This window comes from Labeo rohita, chromosome 3, assembly GCF_022985175.1.
Source record: "Labeo rohita strain BAU-BD-2019 chromosome 3, IGBB_LRoh.1.0, whole genome shotgun sequence".
Classification (NCBI taxonomy): Eukaryota; Metazoa; Chordata; class Actinopteri; order Cypriniformes; family Cyprinidae; genus Labeo; species Labeo rohita.
Window position 1 is genome coordinate 1,854,867 of NC_066871.1, and position 18,077 is coordinate 1,872,943.

Consider the following 18,077-nt stretch of genomic DNA (forward strand, 5'->3'; position numbering starts at 1 on the left):
TCATCAAAAAATTAGCTTCCTCAGAAATGAAACAACACAACTGTTTTCAACATTGATAAAAATAAAAAAATATTTCTTGAGTAGCAAATTAGCATATTAGATTGATTTCTGAAGGATCATGTGACACTGAAGACTGAAGTAATAATGCTAAAAGTTTAGCTTTGCATCACAGGAATAAATTACGTTTTAAAATATACTCGCATAGAAAACAGTTATTTTAAATTGTAATAATATTTCCCATTTTCACAGTTTTTACAGTATTTTTGAACAAATAAATGCAGCCTTGGTGCGCAGAAGAGACTTCTTTCAAAAATTATGTTACTGACATCAAACTTTTGAACGATGTTGTATTTCTCAGTTTTTCACAAGATTTTGTTCTCATCTAATGACACAGTCTATTGTAAATGTAATTTTTGTTGTTCATTAGGATGAAGATGTCAAACCTCCTCAAGTAAAAGAGCAACCAGAGTCTGTAGAACCTAAACAGGAACCGATGGAGACAGAGGAGAAGAAACCAGAGGTCAAGACTGAGCCGAAAGAGGAGGAAGTGTCCAGCACCAACAGCACCACACCATCCGGTCAATCCGCCCAGTCTCGAAAGAAAAGTATGAATGTTTTTCTGAAAACATTGAAAGCACATTCAGTAATATCTGCAACTTGATTAATCACATAACATCATGATTTGTTACAGTTTTCAAGCCAGAGGAGCTCAGACAGGCGCTGATGCCTACTTTAGAAGCTCTGTATCGTCAAGACCCAGAGTCTTTGCCCTTCCGCCAGCCGGTGGATCCCACTCTCCTGGGCATCCCGGTAAATCCTGTACACCTACTTATTGAGAAAATTGCCTTAAAAGTTGTCCAAATGAAGTTCTTAGCAATGCATATTACTAGTCAAAAATGAAGTTATATTTACAGTAGGAAATTTACAAAATATCTTCATGAAACATGTTCTTTACTTAATATCCTAATGATTTTTGGCATAACAGAAAAATCGATAGTTTTGACCATACAGTGTATTTTTGGCTATTTCTACAGATATACCCGTGCTGCTTATGACTGGTTTTGTGGTCCAGGGTCACAAATATGTATATATGCATCAGCTGTAGTGCACTTAAAAGTAACAAGCACTCAAATGTCTTCTGAATCATTCATACATGTGAAAATCAGCTGATAATTGAACAAAAAAGTGTAATTTAGCTCAGAGGATGACGGGTATTGTCTTTGTGGAAGTTTTGCTGATAATTAAGGGATAGTTGAAGACATCTACACTTTACAAATGGACTTAAAAAGCAGAAATTCTACAAAAGGCATCATATTTGGGAAAAAGTGTGACATGCCCAAGCAATCACAATGTATTTGATCTTGATTTTTCAGGATTACTTCGACATTGTAAAGAACCCAATTGACCTTTCCACCATCAAGAGGAAGCTGGACACCGGGCAGTATCAGGAGCCGTGGCAGTATGTTGACGACATCTGGCTGATGTTCAACAACGCCTGGCTCTACAACCGCAAAACATCTCGAGTGTACAAGTACTGCTCGAAGCTGGCCGAGGTGTTCGAGCAGGAAATTGACCCCGTCATGCAAAGTCTGGGATACTGCTGTGGACGCAAGGTGAGAACCGGAGCTTCTCTGTCCAGGAAACGAGTGGTTAGCTTTGGTTAATGCTCCAAATGAGCTTAAACTCCTCTAAAATGAAACGGAGAGCATCTCTGGAGATTTTCTAAGTGCAGTTCAGTGTTGTTATTGCTAGCTACAACTAAAACAGTTAAAACATGTTTTCAGTTATTTAAATAAAGCTAAAATGAAATATAAATTCAGGATGAAAAGCTTAACCTTAAAAAATTTAAATTAAAAAATTGACTTTTTTAAATTGCAAAGACTACTAAAATTCAAATAAAATAAATGTGAATATATATATATATATATATATATATATATATATATATATATATATATATATATATATATATATATATATATATATATATATATATATATATGTATGTATATATATATATATATATATATATGTATATATATATATATATATATATATATATATATATATACATAAAAAGTTAAATTAAAAAAATTTTTTTTTTTTTTTTTTTTTTTTTTGGCTAAATTAAAACTTTAGTTTTGGTTTCTGTAAAGATATTATTGTGGTGCATCATTTTGGTACTATAATCGATACTATAACACTGCTACATTTAAACTTAACCGAATTGCATTTTCTGTGTTTCCACAGTATGAGTTTTCACCACAGACGCTTTGCTGCTATGGCAAACAGCTCTGTACTATCTCCAGAGACGGCACATATTACAGCTACCAAAACAGGTAACCAATGGCATGATCAGCGGTGTGAGAAATGAGAGTACAATAAATGACTTTCCAAGTGGGACTGTGATGCACTGAGCTCAGGCTTGTGACGTTTTAGTGTTCGGTTGACTCCATGTTGTTTGCAGCTTATAAACGGAGTCATAAAATCAAGTTCAAAGGTGGAGCGTCTTGCTTAAGGCTACAGTGGTATTACATTGTGGGTCAGTCGTTGTGGGTTTTGAATCTTTCAGTTTACAAGCCTGGATCTTCACCTACAAGCCTGTTCCACCCACCAGGCAACTTACATCCTAACTTATGTTTATATTAATATACAGTATTATTTATATATATATATGTGTATATATATATATATATATATATATATATATATATATATATATATATATATATATATATATATATATATATATAGTTGTAATATACAGTTTGAGGTCAAAAGTTTACAGAAGCTTGCAGAAGCTACAAAATGTTAATTATTTTACTAAAATAAGAGGGATCAAACAAATTGCATTGTGTATTATTGTGTTTTTTTTTTGTTTTTTTTTTCCAGTACTAACCTGAAGAAGTTGTTCATGAGTCCCTTGTTTGTCCTGAACAGTTAAACTGCCCGCTGTTCTTCAGAAAAATCCTTCAGGTCCCACAAATTCTTTTATTTTTCAGCATTTAGTGTATTTGAACGCTTTCCAACAATGACTGTATGATTTTGAGATCCATCTTTTCAGACCGAGGACAACTGAGGGACCAGAGCTGGGGGTGAAAACTTTTGAACAGAATGAAGAGGTGTACATTTTTCTTGTTTTGCCTAAATATTATATTTTTTTCCATTTAGTACTGCCCTTCAGAAGTACCCTGATCTTCAAATTCAAAAGTTTTCACCCCCGGCTCTTAATGCATTGTGTTTCCTTCTGAAGCATCAGTGAGCGTTTGAACCTTCTGTAATAGTTGCATATGAGTCCCTCAGTTGTCCTCATTGTCAAAAGATGGATCTCAAAATCATACAGTCATCGTTGGAAAGTGTTCAAATACACAAAAATGCTGGAAAACCAAAGAATTTGTGGGACCTGAAGGATTTTTCTGAAGAACAGCAGACAGTTTAACTGTTCAAGACAAACAAGGGACTCATGAACAACTACTTCAGGTCAGTACTAAATAAAAAAATACCATGCAATTTGTTTGATCCCTCTTATTTTGGTAAAACAATTAACATTTTGTAGATTCTGCAAGGTGTGTAAACATTTGACCTCAACTGCATAATATAACTGTATATATGACTGTACATCACTAAACAAAAAAAACACAGCTGTGGATCATTCAGGTAACAACATTTTTAATTTTCATTTAAAATTAAATGACATTTTATAAAATAAAATGTTTTTTTTTTTTTTTTTTTTTTTTTTTTTTAAACAGTAAAATATTACAAAACTAATACTTAATATTTTGGTTTTATATAGCGATTTTTATGTTATTTAGTAGAAATAATTAATATTACTGTTGTTTTATGGTCATACTGATGTATAATTACAGTTTTGACAAAACTGTGACCTTGCAGTTCCTGGAATTTTAGTTTTTAATTTTTTTTTTTTTTTAATTTATTTATATATATATAAATAAATAAAATCAGTCCCCCCTTAAATCTTAAAGCCTAATTGTCATGATATTAAAAATCATACGCCTGAAAATGCTCTGGTGCATCACTTTTCCATAAGTGACATTAGTGCATGTTTCTCATCTCATCATGTTGTCTTCATTTCTGTTTCATGCCTTTAATTTGTTCTTAAAATCTATCAGAAAAGGCATGCAGTTACTTTCTAGTGCATGAAAAGACATACCTTCATGTTTTGATGTAACGTTCATTTGTGAGTTTGAATGCTAACCTGTGCTCTGCCTTGGACTGTTTGCTGTGTGCCAATCTCTGCCCGACCCGCGTTCTGCGCTCTTGTGCTGTGCTGCTCTCCGTGTGCCGGTTTGCCTGTGCTCTTGTGTGCTGGCTCCAGTTCACCCAAATATGGCCTTGTTGCCGACAGGTATCACTTCTGCGAGAAGTGCTTCAACGAGATTCAGGGCGACAGTGTCACCCTGGGAGACGACCCAGCGCAGCCGCAGACGTATGTATCTGCTGATGCCCAAAAGGCTTTGAGGTTTTGCATTTTTTTATCCTTAAAAATGAGTCGTGCATGTGTGAAGGTGCAATGTAGAATTTATTTTGTGCGTCTCTCTGCAGCATGATATCAAAGGAGCAGTTTGAGAAGAAGAAAAATGACATGTTGGACCCTGAGCCGTAAGTCTTGGCATTTTAATGATCGTCGAATAGTATGCATACTAAAGCATATGTATGCGAATACTGTGAAAGTATGTCGCTTTTAACGGCTTCCTTTGTCTAACAGCTTTGTTGAATGTAAAGACTGCGGACGGAAGATGCATCAGATCTGTGTACTGCATTATGACGTCATCTGGCCATCAGGGTGAGTGTTTTATCCCGCTGTTCTCCTGAAGTTTAGCATGACACAACGTGATCCTACAGCTGTTTTGTTTTCTCTTCTTCGTATAACAGTTTCATCTGTGACAACTGCCTGAAGAAGTCAGGGAAATCCAGAAAGGAAAACAAGTTTTCTGCTAAAAGTGAGTGCTTTTGAAGCATCTTCCTGTTTGCCTCTCTGTCTGTGCAGAGAAGTAACCATCTGTGTTTTCTGATCAGGGTTACAGAGCACGAGACTGGGCTCGTACATCGAGGACCGAGTGAATAAGTACTTGAAGAGGCAGAATCACCCTGAGGCCGGAGAGGTGTTTGTACGGGTGGTCGCCAGCTCTGATAAGACCGTGGAGGTCAAACCTGGGATGAAATCCAGGTAATGTCATAAAGAATGTGAATTAAGTATTTGACTCTATTGAGGGCCTTTCTACAGAATTGGCCCAAAGACAGAGTTGGAAATGTCATTAAAAAAAGGTGTTTTTCCAAAAAATTGTATGTATGCACATTTCTATTGTGCCGTTAATTCTCATATTGAATTTTCAGAAAGTTTTGAAATATTAGTTCTCTCCCCAAATTTGTCACTACTGGAAACAGTAATAATAATTTAATTAGAAAGGGTACATTGACCTATTAAGATTTTGCTTGCATCTAGATGGTAAAAAAAAAAAAAAAAAAAAAAAAAATATATAGATATAGATATAGATAATTTTTTTTTTTTTTTTTTTTTAATTCAGAGGTAAATCAATAATTACGTTTTTAACAGTATTTCAAGTGTAATTCATGAGATTTGTGGTTTTGAATCACATTTTTTTTTTGTAAAAGGCACAAAGTTGTTTCAAGTTATAAAATCAAGGATTCATAAAACTATGACAGTATCTTGGTAGATTATTCAGTATACTTTATCGTACTTTTAGATATGTTTGAAGCTAGCTCAAAGATGCTAATCAGCACATGGTTAGCTAGCACAGTTCTGAACAGGTGTACACGTATAAAAACTAAATGTTATTAAGTAGCTCCCAAAAAAGTGTGCTTAATTGCAGAAAATTACAGAAGTCCACTTTCATAACAGCGATTTACAAAAAATGTACTCACCCCCTTGTCATCCAAGATGTTCATGTCATATAATGGACTTTATTGGTGCCCCGATTTTGAACTTCCAAAAAGTAGTTTAAATGCAGCTTCAAATGGCTCTAAACGGTCCCAGCCGAGGAAGAAGGGTCTTATCTAGCGAAACGATCAGTCATTTTTTTCAGAAAATAAGTTTGTTTATTTTTTAAGCACAAAAGCTTCCGTGGTACAGCCTCTGGGATGCGCGTCCACAACACTATGTACTACTGAGTCATGCGAAACGTAGGCGGAACTACAGACCCAGTGTTTACAAAGTGAACACGCGAAGACTATGGAAGTGCAAGCAAGTCAAACGCGGTTTACAAACAAAAAGGTACAACGATGTCAGACATTTCCAAAGTTGTAGGAGAAAATGAAGTTCCGAAGTTTTTGCCATACTCTACCTTTTTGAGCCAGAGTACACAGACGATGAACTTAGACGTGATTCGTAGTGTCGTGAACGCGCATCCCGGAGCCTGTGCTACATGAGCTTTTGTGCTTAAAAAGTATACAAATTTTTATTTTTTTAAAAAAATCGTTTTGCTAGATAAGACCCTTCTTCCTCGGCTGGGATCGTTTAGAGCCTTTTGAAGCTGCATTTAAACTACATTTTAGAAGTTCAAAATTGGGGCAGCAATCAAGTCCATTATATAGAGAGAAATCCTAAAATGTTTTCCTCAAAAACCATAATTTTTTTACGACTGAAGACAGAAAGACATGAACATCTTGGATGACAAGGGGGTGAGTAAATTATTCGTATGCAGCACAAGTTTTTTACATAAAGTTTCATAATTCACGAAGAAAATATAAACTAAATGTTTTTTTTAACCTCATTCTATGAAAGAATCCAAAAGATACTTGTAAAAACAACAATAGGAAAAACTAAAAAAATTATTTAAATATTTTCATAAGTTGAAATCTATGGGTTAGGGTTCAGGACCGCCATCTCCCAATTGAAAGTACCTGATAAACAATGATTTTATATACCTTAAGCTTACTGATATGTTAAATATTATTGTGGGTTTCAATAGATAATAAAAGGATCTTAGTAAACATCTAAGGTTTGAATACTTACATGATTTCTAAATGTGTTTTCTAGTTGTGGGACAGCAGTTTGCACTAATTCTGTAGAAAGGTTCTTGAAGTTATGTCAAGATGTATTCAGAAATTAAATTTTGATTTCCTGACGTGTACCTGAATTGAAGGAGTTGACTTGGGATCATTTTTCTGTAGGTTTGTTGACTCAGGAGAGATGTCAGAAACCTTTCCCTACAGAACCAAAGCACTTTTTGCATTTGAGGAGATTGATGGAGTCGATGTGTGTTTCTTCGGCATGCACGTCCAGGAATATGGATCCGAATGTCCCTTTCCTAACACCAGGTATTGAGAAAATATGGATCAGTGGGAGCAGAAAAATGAATTGTGCCTTTAACAGGCTGTTTTGACTAATTGTCTTGTTTTACACTTTTTTCCAGACGGGTATACATATCATATCTTGACAGTATTCACTTCTTCAAGCCTCGGCTGCTAAGAACTGCAGTTTACCATGAAATCCTCATTGGTTATTTGGAGTATGTTAAGAAACTTGGGTAAGTGTCACCTTGAAAGTTGAAATCCTTCCCTAGTGATGATGTGTGAGATAAAAACCAGTCTTAAGTAGCACGGGTATATTTGTAGCAATAGCCAAAAATATATTGTATGGGTCAAAATGATCTATTTTTCTTTTATGCCAAAAATCATGTGGATATTAAGTAAAGATCATGTTCCATTAAGATATTTTGTGAATTTTCTTCCTTAAATATATCAACTTAATTTTTGATAAGTAATATGCACTGCTAACAACTTCATTTGCACAACTCTAAATGTGATTTTCTCAGTTTTTTTTTTTTTTTTTTTTTTTGCACCTTTGGATTCAAATTTTCAAACATTGTCCTGTCCTACCAAACCATACATCAATGGAAAGCTTACTTATTCAGCTTTCTCCAGTCTCAGTCCACTCTAAGTCATACAAGTCATGATTTGCTCAACCAAAAACAAATTGGGGCTGCAATTCACTATTAACACTTTTGAAAAACATGCTTTTGTGATCTAATGGCATTGTTAGGGTTATGCACTAATGGAATTGATTTTTTTAAATTTTTTTCACAGATATGTGACTGGTCATATTTGGGCCTGCCCACCTAGTGAAGGCGATGACTACATCTTCCACTGTCACCCTCCTGATCAGAAGATTCCCAAGCCTAAAAGACTGCAGGAGTGGTACCGCAAAATGCTGGACAAAGCCTTCGCAGAAAGAATCATTCATGACTATAAGGTATGCCAAAGCTCAGTTTGTTTTAGAGGGATTTGCGCTCTGTTAGTTTTCATTCACAACAGGTTAACGTCACACTGACACAGATATGACTCACAAAATGACTCACTTGTGTTATGCAGGACATATTTAAGCAGGCCACGGAGGACCGGCTTACAAGTGCCTACGAGCTGCCCTATTTCGAGGGTGATTTTTGGCCCAACGTTCTGGAGGAAAGCATCAAGGAGCTGGAGCAAGAGGAGGAGGAGAGGAAGAAGGAGGAGAATACAGCATCCTCCGAGACAACAGAGGTTAGTCAGAGAGCCAACTGGTGTGAATGAGTATTTAGTGGAGTCTGTAGCCATTTATTTAAACATCTTCCTTTTCCACAGGGAACCCAAGCTGACAGCAAGAACGCCAAAAAGAAGAACAATAAAAAGACCAACAAAAATAAGAGCAGCGTGAGCCGCGCAAACAAAAAGAAGCCTGGGATGCCGAATGTAGCTAATGATCTGTCCCAGAAGCTATATGCAACAATGGAGAAGCACAAAGAGGTTGGATGTGATTCTTTTAAATCATTTTATTTTTTACCTGAATACTGTTTTGTGCTGACCACAACTTGTCTTGCTTCCTAAAATCCAGGTCTTCTTCGTGATCCACCTGCATGCTGGTCCAGTGATCAACACCTTGCCTCCGATCATGGATCCTGACCCGCTGCTGACCTGCGATCTGATGGACGGCCGTGATGCCTTCCTAACTCTGGCCAGGGACAAGCACTGGGAGTTCAGTTCCCTACGCCGCTGCAAATGGAGCACTATGTGCATGCTGGTGGAGCTACACAATCAGGGCCAAGACCGATTTGTGTACACTTGCAACGAATGCAAGCACCACGTCGAGACACGCTGGCATTGCACCGTTTGCGAGGTCAGTCATCTCTTTGTGCAGCAGTCGAGTCTCTTCCCATTGTTCGCTCCCATTGTTTTAAAAACAGAAATAATACTATTTTATCACCAGTTTATCAAGATATGTGGTTTAAACTAGTAGGTTGTAGGTTTAAACCTCTCAAGGAGCAAACTTTTCTTGACGACTGTGTCTCAAACTGTAAATATGGCATCAGTCTCCAGTCGTGCGTAGGGTTGGGTATTGTTTGAATTTTATCGATTCCAATTCTTAACGATTCCTTTTGATTCCAATAACAAAGTCAATAAAAAATAAGCCAACTCTTTTTATTCTGTGTTTTTACAAGGCTTTCTGTTGCAGCTGAATAACATGAGCAAAAATCAGCAGCCTACAAAACACTTAGGCCTAAGAGGAACTTTTGCCTGTGGTTTTAAAAAAAAATATACTGCAGCAAAAACAGATAAACTGATATAAATTTCCAACATTAAATTAAGGACAACTAAACAGTCAGTAATAAAATGGGAACAAGCAAATGAATTAGCAATAGCATAAATAAATACAATTGAACAAATTGCAGGTACAGAAATTTAAATCAAAAGTTTCAAAACAGTGCATAGTTTTCTTTTCATAAATAAAATATTTGATGAGATGAATCCTCATTAAAGTTAGGAAATATAATTAGTCAAGATTATTGAATGACTCTGAATGACAGGCAGCACATTTATTAGGCTGCTCTCTTTTTAACACTGAATGCACGCAGATCTAAATATTCTGTTACACATGCATTTTCTTTCTAATTTGTTTACATTCACTTAAAGAACTAGTATACTTCAAGAACTAAAGCTTACAGATAATGTAGTCACCCCCTTGGAATCCAAGAATTTCATGTCTTTCTTTCTTCTGTCATGAAAAAAATAGCTTTTTGAGGAAAAAAATCAGGATTTGTCTCCATATAATTGGATATCTATGGTGCCTGTTAGTTTGAACTTCCAAAATGCAGTTTAAATGCAGCTTCAAAGGGCTCTAAACAGGGCTCTAAATCCCAGCCAAAGAAGGGTCTTATCTAGCGAAACGGATCAGTTATTTTCTTTAAAAAACTTACAATTTATATACTTTTAACCTCAAATGCTCGTCTTGTCTAGCTCTGTGTGAACTCTGTGCATTCCAGGTCAATGCAGTTAGGTTATGCCAAAAAACTCTCATCTTATTTTCTCCTCCAACTTCAAAATCATCCTACATTGCTGTAGAAATACAGACCCAGTCTTTGCAAAGTGAACATGCAAAGATCAAACACCCTCAACAAAAAAGGTAAAACAGCAATATAAGACGATTCTGAAGTTGAGGGAGAACATGAGATGGGAAGTTTTCGACATACACTAACTGCTGTCATGAAGCTGGAATATACAGAGTTAAGGCAGAGCTGGACAAGATGAGTGTTTGAGGTTAAAAAGTATATAAATTGGAAACATATATTTAGTAATTAACCAATCGGTTTCGCTCAACAAGACCCTTCTCTCTCTGCTAAATGCATTTTGGAAGTTCAAACTCGCTGGTGCCATTAAAGTTCATTTATATGAAGAACGTTCCTGAAATTTTTTCCTCAAAAAGCATAATTTCTTTGCTACTGAAGAAAAAAGGACATGAACATCTTGGATGACAAGGGGGTGAGTACATTATCTGTAAAATTTATCTGTAAAAAGTGAACTACTACTTTGTGGAATCACATTTTTCGTCTTAAGGAATAACCCGTTTCTTGGAAATCTGAAACCAGTTCTCGATACCCAAACCTTGTCGTGCAGTAGTCATTTAACATTCTATGCTATAATTATTAAAAAAATGATATTAATTATTTTTCTGATTTCTTTCAGGACTTTGATCTATGCATTAACTGCTACAACTCCAAGGGCCATGAGCACCAAATGGTGAAGTGGGGTTTGGGCCTGGACGACGACAGCAACAACCAGAGCGGCGAAGCCAACAAGAGCCCGCAAGAGAGTCGCCGCCTCAGCATCCAACGCTGCATCCAGTCGCTGGTGCATGCCTGCCAGTGCCGCAACGCCAACTGCTCTTTGCCATCTTGTCAGAAGATGAAGAGAGTGGTGCAGCACACCAAAGGCTGCAAGCGCAAGACCAACGGAGGATGCCCGGTTTGCAAGCAACTCATCGCGTTGTGCTGCTACCATGCCAAGCACTGCCAGGAGAACAAGTGCCCCGTGCCCTTCTGTCTCAATATCAAGCACAAGCTGCGGCAGCAGCAGATTCAGCAGCGGCTGCAACAGGCGCAGATGATGCGCCGGCGCATGGCACTCATGCAGGGCAGAGGAATGCCTCCAAGTCTGCCCTCCCCAACTACCTCAGGAGGTCCGGGGACGCCCAACTCTCAGCAGCTGCAGCAGCAGCAGCAGCAGCCTAGCACACCTCAGACCCCGCAGGCATTAGCCAGCCAGCCGCAGCCGCAGCAGCCGCAGCCGCATCCAAATGTGGCTGGAATGGTGCAGCCCTTCCCCAACCAACCGCCTACACCAGGGTCGCAAGGTAAGCCAGGCCCGCAGTCTTCGCCTCTGCCCCAGCAGCAGTCTCCCCTGCCCATGCCACCTCAACAACAGCCACAGCCCTCTCCGCAGCAGCAGGCTTTGAAGGTTGCGAAACAGATAGAGATGATGACCAAAGTTCAGCAGCAGCAGCAGCAGCAACAGCAACAACAACAACAACAACAACAGCAGCAGCAGCAGCAGCAGCAGCAACAAGACTACAGAATGAATATGAACGGCATGCCGATGAACCAACCTCGCATGATGACTCCCATGCAGATGATGCCCCCTCGTGGTCCTCAGATGGTTCAGAACATGCAGCCTGGCCAGTGGCCAGCTGGGATGCAAGGAGCCATGCAGAATCCGCAGGCGGCTCCGCCGCAGCAAGTGCCACCGCAGCAGATGGCCATGGCCCCGCAGCAGTCTCAGGTAGCGCAGGTGCCGCAACAGGCGCCAATGATACAGCGCGCCATGATGCAGCAACAGCAGCAGCAGCCGCGGCAGATGCAGCCCGTCATGCCTCCCCAGCAGGCGCAACCGCAGGCCCCGCAGCAGCAAGGCATGCAGCAACGAGGGGTGACGAGCAGCATCGCTCCAGGAGCGCTGCAGGACCTGCTGCGCACGTTAAAATCGCCGAGCTCGCCTCAGCAGCAGCAGCAGGTTCTCAACATCCTCAAATCGAACCCGCATCTCATGGCTGCGTTTATCAAGCAGCGGACAGCGAAGTACCAAGCCAGCCAACCGCAGCAGCAGAACCAGCAGGCCATGCTCGCTGGTCAGGCGGGAATGCAAAACATGGCTGCGATGCAAACCGGCCCCGTACAAAGACCCGTCATGCCGCCTCAGCAGGCTCAGCCTGCAGCAAACCAAGCCATGGCTGCCCTCGGACCCCAGGGGCAGATGATGAATGCTGCGCACAACGGAAACCAGCAGCAGCAGATGTTCCGCCGGCAAATAATGCGTATGCAGCAGCAGCAGCAACAACAGGGAGCGATGCCTCCGGGACAAGGGAGATTCCCGCAACCTCAAGGCGCGGCCAGCTACTCGCAAATCCGCATGCAGCAGCAGATGGCCATGCAGGGAGGCGCGGGGCCCATGGGTCAGATGCCGCCCATGGCTCAGATGGGCATGGAGGCCCAGCAGAACATTCTGCAACAGCGCATGCTGCAGCAGCAGCAGCAACAACAACAGCAGCAGCAGATGCTGAAGCAGCAAATGGGATCGCCGGCACAGGCCGCTTCCATGAGTCCCCAACCCCACATGCTTGCAGGACAGCCGCAGGGCGCTCACCTGCCCGGACAGGCCATGGCCAACGCACTGGGCAACCAAGTGAGGTCGCCTGCGCCCGTGCAATCTCCCCGCCCCCCGTCCCAACAACCGCCACATTCCAGCCCGTCCCCGCGCATGCAGCCCCAGCCCTCGCCTCAGCACGCCGCCCTGCACTCCGGCGCGTCCCACCCCAGTCTGGCGGGACCCATGTCGGGCCCCATGGACCAGGCTCACCTGTGCACACCCGAACAGAGTGCAATGCTTCCGCAGCTGAACACGCCAAACCGTGGAGGGCTGACCAATGACCTGAGTATGGTTGGGGACACCACGGGAGACACGTTAGAAAAGTTCGTTGAGGGATTGTAGCATTAAAAGACATTGATTATGAGGAGAGAGGTGTGCTTTCTACACAGGAAATTAGAGAAGGTGACAAAATGAACTGTAATAGGTTTACACAACCGATGGACTGCTTTTTCTTCCCCGTTGAGGGATTGAAATTACTGTTTAAAGAGCAGAATCACAAAGGGTATTTTTCGGGGAGGGTTGTCGGACCGGTCAAAATGCAGTCCTGGTCTACGAGTTACATTTTTAATTGTTTTCGTCGTTTTGTTTTTTTTTGTTTTGTTTTTCGGGGAGGGGGTTATTTTGAGCTTATGGACTTTTTAAATGGAATTTCTCAAGGCAAATATTTGATTTTATTATTGAAGACTTTCGTTTTGTATGTTTGCAAACTGAAATGCGTTTTTTTTTTTTTTTGTTTTTGTTTTTTTTTTGGTGAGTGTGTGCGTGTATAAGGACTGTAAGATACTCTGTGGAATTAGGATCAGGATCAATCCTCATTCCTGTCTGATACGTATTCACATTTACCAGGTTTGGAAAAGGACGCCCCGCCTTTTTCTCTCCAAACTGTGGAGTTTGTACAGAGGACCTGTATTCATTTGTACAGAAAGGAGCTTGGCTACTGCACACACGAACACACAAACATGAACACGCGAGCAAATTGTGAAAATTGCTCTTATTTTTCAAGGTGCCCAAATGCGTTAATTTATTGGCCTGGATTCAGTAGTTGTCTCTTAAGATGTAGGAAGATGTTCCTGTTTTTCTCGTTTGATCTCTGAAACATCAATGATGTCCCCTCCACCTCGCGTATGAGGGCCGGAGCTTTGTCTGACTGCTGATTTGTTCAAAGAGTTCTTCAGTCAACCTCTTTTGTTTTTCTCCTCATGAAACTTGAATTGAAGGTGAACGATTCTTTAATGTAAATCATGCAGCTTGATGACATACTGTAAATAAAAGGAAAAAAGATTGAGATCGCTGTATAAACTGGTTAAGAACTTGTTTCGTACTTATATACCATATTGTTAAATAAACTGTGTGCAACAGACACGACCCTTGTGCTGACTTCGTTTTGCGCATTTTCGCTATACTGATTTCAGGAAATGAGCATAATCCGACTAACTGTTTTCACATAAAGCCAGTGGACTGGAGCTAATTGTTAAATTGATGCGACCCAGGACCACAAAACCAGTCGTATGTAGCATGGATATATTGGTAGCAATAGCCAACAATACATTGTATGGGTCAAGACTATCTAAATTTTTTTTTTTTTTTTTTTTTTTTTTTAAATGCCAAAAAGTAAAGATCACGTTCCATAAAGATATTTTGTAAATTTCCTACTGTAAACATGAAAACTTAATTTTTGAATGGTAATATGCATTGCTAAGAACTTAATTTGTACGACTTTTTAGGCAGTTTTCTCAGTATTTAGAATTTTATTTTTATTTTTTTTTTTTTTGCACTCTTAAGATTCCAGAATTTCAAATAGTTGTATCTCAGCCAAATATTGGCATATCCTATCCATACATCAATGGAAAGCTTATTTATTCAGCTTTCAAAAAATTGGCCCTTATGACTGGTTCTGTGGTCCAGGGTCTCATTTAATTGAGGGTTTTCTATTTCAGTGATTGTGAAATGCATAGATGGTTTCTCTGGATTCGAGTGACTGTATCAGAACATTAAATCTGAACTACAGTTATCAAATGTGCCCTAGACGTTAAGCTAACTTGCTGTTTTACCTTTCTCAGCATGAGATTGGAGTGCGTGCTCACCACTGGCTTCACTGCACCTCCTGGAGCCTAAAAGGTGAAACTGCAGTTTAGAGACCTTGTACAGCAATTCACAATTTTTGACCATTGCATGTTTCATTTTACAGGTTTGATGTAATCAAATTTGTAAAAGATGCCTTGTTGTTTTTTTTTTTTTTTTTTTTTTTGAGCATGGACATGAAGTTATGGCTCTAAATTTCAGCTCTACTGTTACTGAACTGCAGGTAATCGCAATCTGACCAATGATTGCAATTGCAAGTGGTGGTATTGCTTGATTTGTAATTTTAGCAAAAAGAACAATTTCAGTCAAAATTTGGCTTGTTTATATTTTTCTTACAGTGAGTGAAATAGAACCGCAGCAAAACATTTTGCAATCACTCTTGCAAATGTAGTTCCACACACACTGGTGAGAGAAGCCCTGCTACGACCAATCCCGCAACAAAAGAAACTTCTTTTAAAATGAGTCACACACAAATAACTGCTTCTGCTCTAAATATGGTTGTTGCTCTTCTGATTTGTCATTGCATTTTTATTAAAGGAAAGCCTGCGTATGACTTCTGTGGCTTAAAACAATGTAAATTATTTCTCTTACTGAAACATGTTGTAGAAAAACATAAAAGACTTGCATTATTTTAAAATAATCCACATCGGTTTATGCATATTTTGGACTATGGGGGCGCCATTATTTTGGTGTAAAATGGTTGCACTCGGTGAGGAATATGCCTGTGGTCTATCGAAAGTTCCTAAAGACTCGCGTCTTTGTTTTCTCCACTTTAGCCCTGATGGCTGAGGCTTTTAGTAGACCACAGCTACTGAAAGAGCTTACAAACGCCAGAGACAAGAAATGCTAGATGACAGCCTGACAGGGTGTAAACATGCCGATGCTAATTGTCACGAGGCCGCAGCCACTGAAAAAGTTTATCAGCGTGAATTTCACTTAATATCCGAGGGCGTTTAGACTCTGGGGGGAAAAAACGATAGTACGGCATTTGGTAGCCTACGCTTATATACACCATTACCTGTAAGCTATTTCAGTAGCTATGGTCATAGAATCAGAATTTTATTTTCGGAGTTAATAATGTCGCCCCCCATAGTTTGTTTATATATATGTACCTAATATATCTTTCAGGGGTTATCTACTACATATTTCAGTAGGAGACATCATTTACATTATTTTACGCCATTACAAGTCTTAATACCCGGAGTTCCGTCATTTTGTGTATTTGTATACTATAATACCAACATGTTGTGTATTTGGCTTGTGAGTGCATTGACGTCACTCTTCTACAAACTGACAGCGGTCGAGGAGTGGTGAATGACAGTCACAGGAATTAAGGTACATGTCTTCACTTAATCACACATTTGTTTCTTGGTAATGTTTGACTTGTGGAAACTACATTTATGGTCTAGAGAGAATCTGTGGTTTAAATGCAGCACCTTAAATATCAAAACACTTCGCCGCTCTGGCTGTTATTACTAATTGTTAACTTTACTGATAATTGTTTGGACAGTAACACGTCATTGTGACCAAAACATATATAAATAAATAAATAAATTATAGTTATATTTCAAATGATGACTTGTTTTTATTTTGACCTGTGTCAGTGCTTTTTAATTATAGCACATGTACGTTTGCAAGATGTCCGTAAAGATCGCTTGATCTGGAAAGCATCTGCTGTGTACAAACATCTGACAGACGTCTGTAAGATGTCAGTTTTACATACATTCTAAATCATAAACATCTTAAAGGCATCTAATAATCTATTTGACATCTGATAGGATATGTCTTTAGAGTATTGCAGATGAGGAAACACTAAAAATACATATTGCAGACGTTGAATAGACGTCTTCGTGATGTATGTGTGCTGTCAGGGAATGATAGTCTGCCATAAAATAATTACCCTGATAGCACAGGTACATCAGAGATGTCTATTTAACGTTTGCATTTACATCTGCAAGATGTATTTTTTTGAGTGTTTGCTCATCTGCAATACGTCTGTAGGACGTTTCCTATCAGATGTCAAATAGACGTCTATTAGATGTCTTGTGTCTGCGATTTAGAATGTAAAACTGACATCTTACAGACATCTGTCAGACATTTGTACACAGCAGATGCTTTCCAGATCAAGAGATCTTTAACAGACATCTTGTAGACGGCAAGATATCAATCTTAAAGACATTTAATAGATGTCTATTTAACATCTGATAGAAAATGTCCTATAGATGTATTGCAGATGAGCAAACACTTTAAAAAATACATCTTGCAGATGTAAATGCAGACGTCAAATAGACGTCTCCGTGACGTATGTGTGCTGTCAGTGTGGTAGGGTATTAGTAATTAGTTTACCATAATTAAAAACTTTTTTCATAAATTTCTGATTATGTAGCGGAAGTAAGCTTACTTTGGTCAAAAACATCCACCAAACGCCCTGTCTCTAGTTTACAGTTGTGAGAAGTCAAACATACTACCTTATCACCCTGATGAAAAAAACAGCATAAACCAAAACCAAAACATACCTAACCAGCGTCCACGGCATCAAAAAAATACCTACCAGCATATGCTGTTTTTTTCACCAGGGCACTACGTCATTTATGTTAATTTAGAGAGTAACTCCTGTAATTCATAGGAGACTTCACACTGTATTTAAATGCAGTTGTCACTTGGAGGTTTGCAGTGTGTACGTGACCTCGAACTCATTGTGTGTTCTAGAACGCTGCAAACGGCTCATTACTGTTGGCGCTTAATGAATTAAATGTTTTTAAGTTATGTCTGCAAACTATATTTTAGTGATTTTAGTAGGTTGGTCCTACTAGATATACAACCCATGCTGGAAGCACTTAACATATTTTCAGAACACAATCAAACAGAACGCGTTTTGCGTTTCATCGCGCTACATTCTATTGTTTTTCTACATAAACATGAGGTCTCAAGACACCGTTTCAAGTTAAAAGTTAGAGAAAAGTGCCTGGAGACCCTGAACGCTAGAACGCAAGAACGCGTTTTGTGTGAACGACCCATTGTAACTCCCTTCAGCCATTTATTTATTTATGCTGTGTGGTCTT

At 39.2% G+C, this 18,077-nt stretch overlaps 1 protein-coding gene across 3 annotated transcripts in view; it reads left to right on the forward strand.

Annotated features, from left to right (window-relative positions):
• Positions 1-14,293, forward strand: part of crebbpb (CREB binding protein b) — a 41,647-nt gene extending 27,354 nt beyond the window's left edge. For 2 of the 3 annotated variants that reach the window (XM_051101971.1, XM_051101977.1), the window contains exons 16-31: positions 428-605; positions 692-810; positions 1,374-1,613; positions 2,251-2,339; positions 4,367-4,480; positions 4,564-4,620; positions 4,727-4,804; positions 4,894-4,961; positions 5,038-5,188; positions 7,153-7,299; positions 7,395-7,508; positions 8,068-8,233; positions 8,353-8,520; positions 8,602-8,763; positions 8,852-9,133; positions 10,978-14,293. In XM_051101971.1, the coding sequence (XP_050957928.1) occupies positions 428-605; positions 692-810; positions 1,374-1,613; positions 2,251-2,339; positions 4,367-4,480; positions 4,564-4,620; positions 4,727-4,804; positions 4,894-4,961; positions 5,038-5,188; positions 7,153-7,299; positions 7,395-7,508; positions 8,068-8,233; positions 8,353-8,520; positions 8,602-8,763; positions 8,852-9,133; positions 10,978-13,275 (4,431 nt within the window). In that variant the 3' untranslated portion in view covers positions 13,276-14,293. The remainder of the gene's footprint in view (positions 1-427; positions 606-691; positions 811-1,373; positions 1,614-2,250; positions 2,340-4,366; positions 4,481-4,563; positions 4,621-4,726; positions 4,805-4,893; positions 4,962-5,037; positions 5,189-7,152; positions 7,300-7,394; positions 7,509-8,067; positions 8,234-8,352; positions 8,521-8,601; positions 8,764-8,851; positions 9,134-10,977) is intronic. The other variant, XM_051101986.1, reaches the window with a different exon arrangement.
• The last annotated feature ends 3,784 nt before the right edge of the window (positions 14,294-18,077 follow it).